This window comes from Macaca mulatta, chromosome 12 (genome assembly GCF_049350105.2).
Source record: "Macaca mulatta isolate MMU2019108-1 chromosome 12, T2T-MMU8v2.0, whole genome shotgun sequence".
NCBI lineage: Eukaryota > Metazoa > Chordata > Mammalia > Primates > Cercopithecidae > Macaca > Macaca mulatta.
Window position 1 is genome coordinate 48,403,804 of NC_133417.1, and position 14,540 is coordinate 48,418,343.

General features: G+C 34.8%; 1 protein-coding gene across 1 annotated transcript in view; it reads left to right on the forward strand.

The window, feature by feature from the left end:
* ARHGAP15 (Rho GTPase activating protein 15) overlaps window positions 1–14,540 on the forward strand; it is a 629,252-nt gene that overhangs the window by 296,926 nt on the left and 317,786 nt on the right. The window contains exons 7-8 of the mRNA NM_001258096.1: window positions 12,236–12,334; window positions 13,556–13,685. Of these exons, the coding sequence (NP_001245025.1) occupies window positions 12,236–12,334; window positions 13,556–13,685 (229 nt within the window). The remainder of the gene's footprint in view (window positions 1–12,235; window positions 12,335–13,555; window positions 13,686–14,540) is intronic.

Below are 14,540 nucleotides of genomic sequence, written 5' to 3' on the forward strand. Positions count from 1 at the left end.
GTATTAAGTTCTTCTTCTGGATTGTATTTTATATAGCCCTTATAATGGTCCTATGAAGTGTAGGTATTAGTGTTTTTCTCAGGTTGTAAGTGAGAATATAGAAACACAAAAATTTTAAATTGTTCAAAGTTATACAGTTAATAAGTAGAGGAATTGAAAAGGTTAGAGACAGAGAGATAAATTATGAAGTGTTTGGCAACATACATTAAAGAATTTAGGTTTTGTCCTGAGGATAGAAGGGATCCATTCAGTGACTTTCAAGTGGCATGTGACAGATACGGATTTAGGTAGATCATCTTTCTAGGGTCTAGAGCAGCAGACTCCAATACAGTATAATTTTCAAATCACTTGTGAAGCTCTGTAAACAGACAGAATACTAGGCCTATCCCCCAGGTCTGGTCCTAGTGAATGTGAGAATTAGACTTACAAAGATCTCCAAGGACAAAGTTGATGTCAGTCAACTTAGGAGTTTACTCATGAGAGGATGTAAAGAACAGATTGTAACTATACCATCTGGTAGTAAGGAGGTCAGACCAGAAGTCACATTGGTCCGAATTGTAATAGATCAGAAATGATATTGTTTTGAATTGAACTAGAGATATACATTAGGGATCCTTCACTTTTGCAACTCTCATAATCCCAGCACTTTGGGAGGCCGAGACGGGTGGATCACGAGGTCAGGAGATCGAGACCATCCTGGCTAACACGGTGAAACCTCGTCTCTACTAAAAAAAAAAATACAAAAAACTAGCTGGGCGAGGTGGCGGGCGCCTGTAGTCCCAGCTACTCTGGAGGCTGAGGCAGGCGAATGGCGTGAACCTGGGAGGCGGAGCTTGCAGTGAGCTGAGATCCGGCCACTGCCCTCCAGCCTGGGCGACAGAGCCAGACTCCGTCTCAAAACAAAAAAATAAAATAAAATAAAATAAAATAAAATAAAATAAAATATGAGAAATGGTAATATAATTCCGGAGTGTGTGTATGTCTATAAGGGAGAAGAATTGTGTCTTACAGGAAAATGTTTGGTAATACCTCCATTTAAGGGATGAGTGAAGGGAGAAGATTCCACAAAGAGGGTGCAGGAACAGCTTCTTCATGTCCTTTAGAGATGCTATATACTTTCCTTCCTCAGAATCTTTGTATAAGCTTTTCCTTTCACCTGTGTTGTCCTCTTACCCTGCCTTTTCTTCTACTAAATCTCATCCATCCTTTGAAGATCCTTCTCCAACATTCTTCGCTGAGTCCTCTATTATACCCTCAAGGAAAGTTTGGTTTCTTTCATTAAAAACCATTATGTGTCCTGTCTTGAATCATTATGTAATTGTTGTTTCTAATTGTTTTCCCATGCTGGTCTTTTTTCACACTAGATTAGAAGCTTCTTAAGAGGAAGGGTCACTGCTAACTTTTTTGTATACCTCACAGTTCTTAGAATTGGACCAGTAGCAGGTATTCACTAGGCACCTAAATGGTTATTAAATGACTCCCAATGTTGTGTATGTTGGCTGATGATCCATATGTCCCAGAGACACAAAATAGGCCTCGTCCTATTTTATACCTATTGTTCTGGTGTGATTATTAACAGTGCCTTTTGTCTTCAGAATTATCATAGTTTCAAAACTAAATTATATAGTCATCCTACTGATAGTGCTACCAATATGTTTTTTTTAAAGTCTAGCATCTTTAAGTGGTAATATTTCAGTACAAATGTCATTTTGCTTGGGGAGTAAGGAGTGTTAAGGTATTTTTGCACACATTTGGCATGGAGTGATGTGTCATTCCAGATGTCTCCTTATTAGGTGGGTGGCCTACATAATGACAGATGTCATTGTCTATTATAGAGCCACAGGTGGTTTATTTTTAAAAAAATACCATTGAATTCTCTCTTTTTCTGTTGTGTTCTCTTTCTATATATATAGAAATAGAACATATTATATATACATATGTACTATGTTATGTATTATATATAACTTTATAGTACATATGTACATATATGATATATATCACTACATCATGATATATAGCACTATATGTGATATACTGATATATATCATATATAGTGATATATATAATATATGAACATATTATATGTACATACATACTATAGCTATTGTAAACCACTAACTGTAGTTTTAGAAATGTCAGATGCTTTTTCATGTTTGGTTTAAAGATAACCCTTTTTAGTAAACAGGAATTTTCTCCAAACAGCAGAATTACAATCTTTCCACATACTCAGAAGAAAATTTTCAACACTCTCAATTTATTTAAGCCTATCATTCTTGGAAAAAGAAACATTACTACTCATTCATGAACATCCTAATTACGTAGATAGCTAGTCTATCATTCCTAATGAATGATCATGCTCTTTCATGGAGAGCAAAATCTAGATTGTCAAGCTCTTGGTTAAACACAATTTCAAAATTATGAGACACCAGAAGTAAGCTTTGTAGTATTACATTTACTTCTTGAATTATGCAGTTTGGATTCTATAAAAAAGAATTCACTGGTTAATTTCCAAATCGCTACCTAATATTTGTTCCTCTGCCCAAATTATATAACTTGAGAGCAGAGAATGAAATAGATAACATTCTTCTTGTGAGTCACACACTCTGCAAGGGTCATTCCCAGTTCTGTTATTTCCCAGGACAGAGTATCAGGAATCATGCGGGAATAGTTCATGTGTGCCTGGGCTAATCTGTGTTTACTAGTATAGTACAGAGATGCACTGTTTATGTCTGAGAAAATAGTTATAAATCCTACTTCTTCTGATCACACTCATTTATCTTTAGACTATATCACCACCTGAGTTATTTTTATGTAAATATTGCACCTTGTAAGTATAATGATGATAATAGAGGCTGTGAATCCATAGATTTGCTCAAGTGTTCCCTTTTTCAATAACTGAAAATATTTAAATTCTCGAAGTTTTAGCATCCTAAGAGAAGTAGCAAACAGATGTGTCAATAGAGTGATACCTACAGAAGTTGTGAGTAATGAATAAGACAGATTCAAAGAAGCCTTTACTGAAAAGGTGACATCTCAAATGATTTGAATGATATGAGAGAGGATGTCAAAGGGGTCTGGGCTTCTGTAAGGGAACTGTGGTGCATTTCCTAGGTTGGTATGCTCTGGCTATGCTGCAAACCGTAGCCCAAAAATGACGGACTCAGAGAGAGTCCTCAGCTGCTTTGATCCTTTCAGCTCTGTCATCACATAGAAAGGTCTCTTTGGCAAAGTGTTGGAAACGACACAAGGTGGGCAAGCATCTGCAGATTTCCTCACTTAGTCAGAAGACTGGCTGAAGTCATCCAACTTCTGGAAATCAATAAAGAGACCAACTTTGGGTAGCAAGCCCCCAAGATCACAGAGAACCTATGTTGTGGCGGCATTGCCATTCCTTATTTGTTGGCATCCTTGTCTGGAAACTGCCTCATTTGGCTATAATTTAACTTGAAGATTAAAGCACAGATTTTCATATGTATCTTCTGTTCTCTGAATGTGAAATTATGAAATACACCTACATTCACTTCTAAGTGGCAGTATTGTAATTGAGCAGATTTTTGTTTTTCACTGAAACCTGGAGTTGAATTGTCTTGAGCCGGAAGGCATTCAAGCTGCTGTTTTTCACTTAGCTGTATTTCTCTATAAGCATCTAATTGTTTCAAAAAGTGAGATACAGTATGTGAAAACCTGAATCTAATGCAAATAAGTCTGTACAGCACTAAAGCTAACAGGTGTTCTCATTAATGTAAGTAGACATGGAACAATTCTTAAATGTTTTATAAACACTCATAATCATGGCCAAATATGTTACAATAGCATAAAGATACATACTATAACATCTTTTATTCTTGTTGTGCACTCTCAGTACTTATTAATAAGAGACTAGTGGCAACAATACCTACTTCTGCTTAAGTCACTGTATCATAAAGTTAGGTAATACTTCTAAATAAAATTATTAACAACGTAACTACTGCTACCTCCTACCACAGTTTGCTTATTTATTAATATTAACAGTGTTCTTGTAAAATTAATGGCTACAATGCTGATGGACAGCAGTGAGCATCTTTGTATCACTGAGGTGCTCTAAAGACTTGACCCATTAACCTAAGTATTAGCTCTTTAAAATTTTGAACTTATGTTCCAGTTCCCATACTATCAACTCCCAATTACAAAAGCCTATATATAGGGTGAGAGTCTTGGATGATCTAGTATAGATGATCCCTGTAAAATACTTGGGTGGCTTTGGAATATAATCAAGAACATTCTGTTTTAGGGATATGCATTGAAATATGACTCTTGTGCTTCCCAGTCCTTCCAAGTTTAATCCTATTGTCTGATGTCTAGGACTTGCTGACTGCTGGGAAAATACAGCCTTCAGACTGCCATTATCAACCTTCAAAATAGTTTGCCTACTCTACTCTCATGTGGTGTTTTCAGTAGACATCAGTATTACATTACTTATATTACCTGAAAGAATGCAATTGTATTGTAACCTTCAAATTTTTATGACAATAGAGAATGAGTTAAATATATTATGGCATATCAAACAATGTAATATAATGAATTCACCAAAATGAATAAAGTAGATAAGATTTGTCTATTATTTTCTTAGTGTCCCTTATGTTTCTGTTGTTCAGTTATGCATGTAGACAATTGTCATTGGCCTCAGGATTATTATAGCATAGTTGGGGGAACAGAAAGACCAACAAGGCATTGCAACATAGACCAATTTGTGCTAAGATAAACGAGAAGCAGGATGTTATGAGCGCAGTTGGGGGAATACCTATTTCAAAGAAGCCTTTACTGAACAGGTGACATCTCAAATGATTTGAATGGTATGACAGAGGATGTCAAAGGTGTCTAGGCAGCAAGAACAACCTGCTCTAAGGGAAGAAATGAGAATTAGTATGGGACAGCTGGGGAACCAAAAAAAATCAGTATGGCTGGATTGTAGAAATGCAGAGGAAAATGTGGAGCAGAGGAACTGCAGAGTGGGTTAGTGCCAGAGCACACAGGGGCTGGCAGGCCAAATTAAAGAGTTTGCACTGTACTGCAACAGCTGTGGGGAGCCTCAGAATGATATCAAGCAGAAGAATGGGATGATCATATCCAAGTTTCAGAGGGATCACTTTGGCTGCAGTATATAGTACGGATTTGAAGGAAAACCATGGATGAGACAGAAAGCAAAGGATATTATAACTAAATTCTCATAAGAGATGATGGTAGTGTAAATAGTAAAATGCATAAAAAAATTTCATAATAGTATACATGATATTTTCATTAAACTGTAAACATACATAATGTTTTCTCATGGGTCAAAAAGGTATGTACATGGAGATAAGAAGTCAGTATATCTTGAAGAAAGGGAAATTATGTGTTTATGTTACACCTTTGAATTTACTAAAACTTTTAAAATTGGGCATTACCTACATAAGGACAGTAATAATAAAAATAATTCCAATTTGAAAACGATGGGGACAGCAGATTCCCAAGTGTCATGTGACTGTGACTAAGTGAGTAATTGAACACAGTGAATATAGCTCAGGCAAGAAGATGCTCTGTGGTTGGCAGGGAGTGACTGGTGGTGACAAGTCCCAGGATGATTCATTTATCTACAGACAAGTACAACCCCCGAGTTTAAAAATTAAGAGCAATAAAAGTCTAAGTTGGTATCTTTACACACCAACAGCTTCAATTAGTCTCTTTTTGAGTCGTTTTTCATATGAGCACCACAGGCAAAAGTTTTGGTATAGCTGCTGCAAAACTGTGGAAACTGCTAAACTATCTACTAATTACTTGGATAGTATTCTTTCATGAATATTGAGAAGACTGTTTCTCAGTACTTAAAATATTTTAACACAAATGAAAGACTGAACATGAGGGGTTTTTTTTGCATGTTTGTTTGAAATGAATTTTGGGTTTAGATATTTGTTAATAAACAGAAAGGTAGAGTGGGCAAGTAATATGGGGTGTGAATGTGCACTACAGGGCCAATTTTATTGTGCAGAACAAATCTCTGTTGTACAAATGCATGGACCAAATTATTTGGGTGTCAGAATACGGCTCAATTTCACTTAAAAAGCATTGTTTCTTGAAAGGTTGGCCTTAAACCTTAGATTTTGGAATGCACTGGAGGTCTGTCGTGTATGTAACCCGACATTTGTTTACTTTCCATTAAATAAGAAATTGCTTACATGGGCAGGTTATTTTGATATGATGACACCACTGAGGGTTCCAATAAATGTACATGCAGATCAATCAACCCCAAACACATTGAAAACATATCCAATAAACATCTGGAAACTAATGAACGCACATTTGTTAACATAGGGGGAGTTGTGGAAATGCTGGATCCATTGGTGGCCTGGCTTATTTAGTAGCATGTGGATTTAGGAACATTTCACGGAGTTAGAAGAAACAGAGTAATTATAACATAAGGTTCAACATCTTTAGATATGTAGAACATTTTCCGTTGCTTAAAACAAATATTCCCTAAGAAAGTATAAAACATTTTTCTGACTTGCAAAGTTTTTGCAGTCTATCATTTAAATTACTTAAATAAAGGGAGCTTTACTGCTCCCCAAAGCTGAGAATATAACACCCTCCATGCATATTAGCTTGATCTTCTTGACAGACCAGAAAAGTGTTTGTGTTTGCCAATTAAAACAAAAATGGATCCCTAGTGGCTTGTTCCTCATACAACTTTTGAAGACTGCTATCATTGTTTGCTAGGGTAACCCTGGATAAGGCTGCTATCCAAAGTAAACAAACTTTTCAAAACTTTCATGACAGATGGGGATTACAAATGCATTTTAATAAGAGAGTTGCCAAAGCAACTTTTTTTTTTTGTAATCAGCATATATTTACTTAACATCTAGCAACATTGGGAACACAAGGCAGATACTTTCTCACAAAATGCTTTAACAAGTAACATTTTTGGAAAGGCAAATTGAAGACCTTTTACATCTAACTGATATTTTACCCTTCGTTTTATTTTAACTTTGCTCAACATGTTAAGAAAAATGTTAGGAATTACTCAAACTAGACTGTAATTTGAGACAGACATTCAGTCTGATAGTGTAATTTCTTTAGTGGTCATAAACACCTTTGAGACCAAGTAATTAGCTATTAGTATAACCATGACAACCTTCATTTGATCAGCTTTATGTTGAATGATGCAAGATGAAAAAAATGTGAATCTGTGTGGGTTTTTAAAGCATTATTACTTCGATTTTAGGTCTCGATATCTCCCTATCATGTATATTTTCTGCTGGGAGTTTTGAATACAGATATGGACAAAATTATCACAAAAATAATTCATATTCACTTCAAATAAACTCAGTGTATGTTGATATAACATTTTATTTTTACTTAATTTAATTCAAATATAAAAATTATCCAAAGTATCTCTAAACATAATAGAAATTAAATTCCATTCCTCTTATTTATGTATTTCTAGAACCACTGTAGCCATATTATTTAACATGTTTTAGGGCTCTTTGGATATTGGGCATATTTTATCATACATTTCCTACGTACGATTTCAGTTTCATTAAGATGAAATAATCCCTCCTTAGGTTCTAATCAAAATGTGAAAGGTTCAAGTGTAGGATTGCTTTAGTCTTTTCTAGGATTTGAAGGAGTTTTAGATAACCCAATTCAGTCTTAGATATATTTTTTCATAGCAAGAGAGTGCTTGTTTTTGGAAAGAAAAATCAGAGTTAGGATTTTGCATGATCTTTTAAAATCGGGCTATCTTTAGTCTAACTGCAAGGAAAGAAGCAACTTTGTCTAAAGTTGCTATTCCAAATTTCATAACTGAAACCAAATTATCACGGCCCTTTTCCTGTTCAAACACACAGTCCTTGACTGTATACAACTGTTTGCTGAGAACTAGTGAACTAGAAATCAAGATCTTTGTAATCTCTTAATTCTATCATTTAAAATGATGCCAATTTGATAGAATGGCATTCTCATTTTCCTCATTTGCTTCATTTTCTTCATTTGCAAAATTACTTTATGATAGTGGAGGAAAGCTGCATTTGGAGAATGTTTATTATGTGCTTTGAGATCATTAAAGCTGATATCACTTTGCATACCAAGTGGTGGTATTCATATCCTTAATATACTGAAGTTCTGATACAATCAACGTTTAAAGAATAACATATCATGACCACCACTTTATGCATACTTTCATGATGTAAATGTGCCTGCAGTAACTACTCACTCCTCTGAAATCTTGATATGAGCATTGTGTGTGCCACTCACATTGGGACTCAGGAGGAGCCATTTTCTATTGGTATTTATCTGTATATGCATATGTCTTCTTTATCCAAACAGATTGTGAGTTCTTGAGGGTGGGGGCTGTGTCTCCCTAGCTTCTAGCAATGTGCCTTGTACTTAATGGATGCTTAATCAGTCATTGTTAATGATTAATAGGATGTTCTGTCATGAACGCGTCCTCTATATTCTTCTGTACATGAAATTATTTGTGGGATTTATTCTGCAATCGGAAGGGTGGGGCTCTCAAACAGACGGAAGTACCATGTCACTCGTTATCTCTTACATCTTTGGTAATCTCCACATGTGCATCTGAAGTCATTTGGAAAAGAAGCTGATAATATTTTACCATCAAATATATTTTGCTGATGAGGTGTATCTATAACATTGATCATTATTTCTGTTTGGTTATTACGTATAAAAGATTGGCAATAACTAAAATACCTACAATGTTTACTTTGTGTAGCTATGCATAATTTTGATTCTTTGTTATCTTTATTTTTCCCAAATTCTACACAATAAAGTATTATTCTTATAATCAGAAAAAAGAAGTTCTAAAAAAGGTTTTGTTTATATTCTAGTAAACAAAAGTATGGAAATTTGTATAAATGCCATTCTACACATTAATTTCTCATTTAAATTAAAATCTAATAGCATAAAATCTTACTGCCAGAGTGAATATTGATGAGAGTGTTATTTAATTGACAATATTTAAAAGAACAATATTTAAATCAACATAAACGCTACTTCTTAAAACTCTTTTAAGATGTTTTAAATTAGCATAACAAAACTCCATTTAATTAAAATCTAAAACACAAATTTCTTCGCTCTTCATCAGTGAAGTCTGGACTTGCATCCACCTGCCTCCATATTCAGAGGAACCGTAACAAGGACACAGACTATTCTAAGCCCATGTGAAAACTATTGTTGAATTAATCCCCAAAAACCTTAAGGAATGTGCCCACTCTGCATGTTGCTCAGTGGACACGCTTCAATAATTTCCTGGGCATATATTTCTTACCAGCAAGAATTCAGATGGACCCTTATTTAGTATGAAAAAGTTCAAGACAAATTTCCCCAGATGGATACTTAAAGATATTTATTGTTGACACTGGCACACTTCATTAAGGTTACTTTGGTGCCCTGATATATTCCTTCAAAATACAACATGGTGGTGATGAGGGGATTTCAAGAAACATTTACCTAAAGTAGGTTTCTAAGCAAGATGGAGACCAGCAGCTCTTATCTAAACCTGTTATGTTTTCCGTAAGTTCTTCCTTCATCCCCTCACCCCAGCATCTGTCATGGAGGCAAAACATATAGAAAGAGTACATTAGCACGGCTTAATATCAAAGCCTTTATGTCTGTTATACATCATTTTAGATTGTCATAAGTTGTTCAATCAAAAGGTTTAGTCAAAGCTAACATTCTTTACTGATGTCTTTTTTCCCCAAGAGTGTTGGAAATTCGATTGTTCAAAGTGCAAATATGATTCAGCAAACCATTTATCAGAAATCCTAAAGAGGTAAAGTAAAAAAGTGGGTTGAGGAACCTGAATTAAATGGGCTTTACCAGTCAAAGATTTTGAAACTACTTTCCTGTGAGTGACTGGAATAGAGCAGAACAAAGTCAATTACTGACTGTAATTAAGAAGTGGATGCATTTAAACTGTAGAGAGCAGTAGCAGACTTCTCCAGACTGCCTGGTAACTCGAAAGATTAGTGGGAAGACAGAGGAAAGGATGTGAACTGTATCTCTCTGATAGGATGTTTTGAATGAATTGCATTCATATAGCTCTCTGATCTAACTTCTCAAAATGAATTCATAAATCACTGATTATGTATGATTAATGCAGTAATATATTTGGACAAAGGAACTTTTAAAATACATTTTGCTTTTGGTTGTGTTAGCAATATAAGATCCCCTTTGCATTGCATAGCATGCACCAAAAATGCAAATGTACTGCTAAAGTGCTTATATTTTATCACTGTTTGAATTTACTAGACTGAAAGCTGAACTATGTTGGCTCTTTCGTAAACCCTCATAACATAGTAAATCTAATTATGTTTGTTTCTCGTACTTTTTAAATGTTGTTTCTTTTTATAATTTTAATAATGGTTTATTTATACTGGCAGAGAAATATTGTACATTGTGCTTTGGCTAATTCATTTGTCTTTGTGTATGTTAACAAATTATGATGTTAGAAATACATTCATAATCAAAATGTTTAACTACAGATTAGGATGAAGGTAGAAGTCTAGGACATTACTAGTTTCTTGTGTTAGAAATGACCTTCCATTTTTAGATTACTATTTCTTAGGCAACACTCTATAAAGTAAATATTTGGAACTTTATCTGAGTAGAGAACATTGCAATGGTGTTCAGATAATTAGGAAAACATCACCTTAGCTGTCTTTTACTGGATGCATAAAACAGGAAACTGTTTTGAGCCATCCTTATTCTTATATACAGTTTCATTTTAAAAAGAGAGAAAATGATTGGTCCCAGTAATCTGTCAAATTCTAGTGTGGGCAATTAAATCCTATTATTTTTCAATCTTTCACTTCTTATAATTGCATACACTTTAAACAGTTCTTCTTATAGTTAGAGAGAAAACATTTGATATTGGAACCCATCTCAATCAAGAATGGTTACTCTGCAGTACTGATTAATGTTGAATCTCTATAGAGTTTTCCTAAAAACAAATGACAAATACACATATGCACATGTTACATATGCACATATGTAACAGATTTCTTTCAAAACCCCAAAATCATTGTCATCAAATGTAGCCATGAGAATCCTTGAAACCTTCAGAATGAGCCATTTGGGGTAATAATTGTCACTTTAATGACAGAATTATAGAGATGGCCTAAAGCATGATTTGTGATTTTCTGAACCTGTGCCACATTTCAGCGTTCACCTCCTGTTTAGAGCAAGGAAGGCTGAGAAGAGGTGGCTGGCTCCTGATTGAGTATTTTGAAATGTCAGTCCTCTAAACCTCTGAACTCTGTGTGACGGTAGTTGGGAAATGTTCATCTTCCTGTTGCAAGAAAAAGTCAATAATACAAAGGGAAAATCTTCACAGTTCAGATGGATGGCCAAATACAAAAAGCGTGTCCACACCCACTCTAATCAATTTTTTCTCTAAGTAGCCCGTTACGTGTGAAACTAAGAGTATTGCCCTGTTTCTATAGGGTCATATCCTTTTCTCACAAGTCTGGGGAGAAAAAGATTTACTGTAATGAAAAATGGACAGTTACATGCTAAACATTGCCAACTACTTAGCAGTGCTGAGAGTCAGGAACCTGGATGTTCATTTGGTAAACACTCTCCCAGAGAGGTTCAAATATGTAAATGAACTTTTATTTTAATATACTCCTTTTGTGGGGAAATTGGTTTTTTCATTACTTTCCTATAGATCTCTGATAAGAAAGTAGAAATAGTCAAATGTTATTCATCTGAATGACCTTTTGGAAGTCTGTAATTAGTCTTTTTGGTAAATAATCTGTTTTAGAGCTCTCCATAAAAGGAAATCAAATATAGAGATACTATTAGATTTGAAAAAGACAGACAGGAAAGAAGCAAACGTGCAGAATGAATTCTGACACACCCGGGTGCATTTTTCTGCGGGTTCTGACTTAAGTGTGTACTGTCTGCAGTTCTCTGAACTTCCTGGCTTATTTCTCCTTAAGTTGGAGTAATTCAGCTCTAGCCCTACTCTGACTTAATCGTTCTATTATTAAAACAATAATGTATTTGTTATGACATGAAAAACAGTTTATAGAGAGCAGTTCAAAATGCTCCCAGTTCCCAGAAAGACAATTACTGGAATACAAGAAAATATTTCAGTTTATTAAACTGTGTTTTTTTAAAAAGGATTTTTACATGTAAGAGATCTATCTTACATAGTTTCTTTACCTGTCTATTTCTTTTTCTTTTTTTTTTTTTTTTCCAGATCACAACAGTATCAGGAAATGAGTTCCTTCTACAGTCAGATATTGACTTCATCATATTGGATTGGTTCCACGCTATCAAAAATGCAATTGACAGATTGGTATGTATTTGTTTTGGCTGTTACCTTTATTAATTAAAATGTAGTCATTTAAATCTTACTGCTCAGGCATATAACACACACACTCATTTAAATAGATCCTATGGACTGAGAGATATTAAGTTCTTTTAGTTTAAATAGAATCCACTAAAAACCTTTTCAGCAGATAGGATTTGTAGAACTAAATGTCATTTAATTTCTCTCTTTCAAAAATATAATGCATTCTTTCTTTTTTTCTGAAATAACATGGACATTCATTTACTGGAGGCTGTAAAAAGCACACAAGCACTTAATAACTACTGATTTTTTTTCATTTTCAGTATATGCAGTCTGTAGTACATATTCCTGAAAATAAATATCAACATATTTAAGACTCACTGTTATAATACCAATAAATAATAACCCTTTGTACTGATTTTTATTCTTCTAGCTAAGCTAGATTGTTCTTCTCATGAAAATTACATATCTAGAACTTCATGAAATTATCCTAAAACGTACAGTTAGAGTATGTTTTGTAAGAATGAACTTATTTCAAACCACTCATTTCATGCTGAGTGTCTAGAACAACATTTAATTTTATGACACTAATATTTGCAAAATTTTGAGAAAGAAATATTCTTAATACGGAATACAACACGATAGTAAAAGATTTTCTGTGTGATTTTCTTGATATTTAATTGCAGGCTTTCATTAAATCATTTTAGGACTAACACTTTAGAAAGTAAAATAACAAATGTAGTTTTTCCTGCTATCAGTATATTCCCCTTAAAGGGGTGAGCGTGTGAATGTGTGTGAGTGCACATACATACATACACACTCATACACGCAGAGTTTGTTGTCACTGAGGATGGACTCTGGGACCAGACTGCTAGAGTTTGAATTCTACTTCTATCATTTGCTACCTGTGTGACCTTAGGCAAATTACTTATATATTTTGGCCTCATTTTCTTAATGAGGAAAATAAGGATAATAATAATACCACCTACTCTATAGAATTGTTGTAATGACTGATTGGACTAATGCATGTATAGTGCTTATCATTTAATAAGTACCATACACATATACAAACTATTATTAGAGTATCGAGCTTAGCAAAGAAGACCTATCCCCAAATAATTACCTTACTTCAAATTTCCTCATAAACACCAAAATAGAACACAAAACTATATGGAGAATCCTTTCTTTCTAGTAAAATTATTCAGTCTAATTATTTTCTGTGTCCAGCCAAAGGATTCAAGTTGTCCATCAAGAAACCTGGAATTATTCAAAATCCAAAGATCCTCCAGCACTGAATTGCTAAGTCACTACGACAGTGATATAAAGGAACAGAAACCAGAGCACAGAAAATCTTTAAGTGAGTATTTTCTTTGACTTGCTCATTTTAAGTTTGTCTAAATGCAGTGCTTATGAAATATAAATGCATTGAAATGAGATTTAAGCCAAACTCATCACACTCATGGAAGATTCGTAGCCATTTCCTGGCCAAGGATTCATGCACTGGAGGGCAGTCTGGGCACTTTGCTCACATCATTGTTGATAATGCCTTTTGAGAAAATAATTGTTCCAAGGTCATGGTCTCTGCTTACAGCAAACCTCTGAATCTCTGAGTAATAGCCATGGTGTTCAGATTGGTGATTGATATTGAGAGTGGGAAATGTCAAGCGTCTCCAACCCTGGTATCCTGACTATTTTATTTGCATACATTAAAAGGTATGAGTGACCACCAGCGTGGTCTAACTTAAGTCAACAGGCTATGCCACTTAACACACCTTAGACCACCAGAAACATTTAGAAACATGCTTGCAGAGAGGCTGATAGAAAATGTGAGATGTGAATTAGATGTTCTCCAAGGTCACACCTAGTTCTAATATTCTGAAAGAATTGAATTTAGAGTAAGAACAATGGTCTCACTACTTACATAGTGATCTTGGCTATCTTTCTTAACCATTCCCCAAACTGCTTCTTCCTCAATGAAAAGGGTTATTAAAATATGTTACACATATCTCACAGAGTTGATTTGAGTCTCAACCTCCTGAAAGAAAAGGTAGACATCTGGCTGGGTAAGGTAGCCCACACCTGTAATCCCAGCACTTTGGGAGGCCAAAGTGGGTGGATCACGAGGTCAGGAGCTCGAGACCATCCTGGTCAACATGGTGAAACCCCATCTATACTAAAACTACAAAAATTAGCTGGGCATGGTGGCACGTGC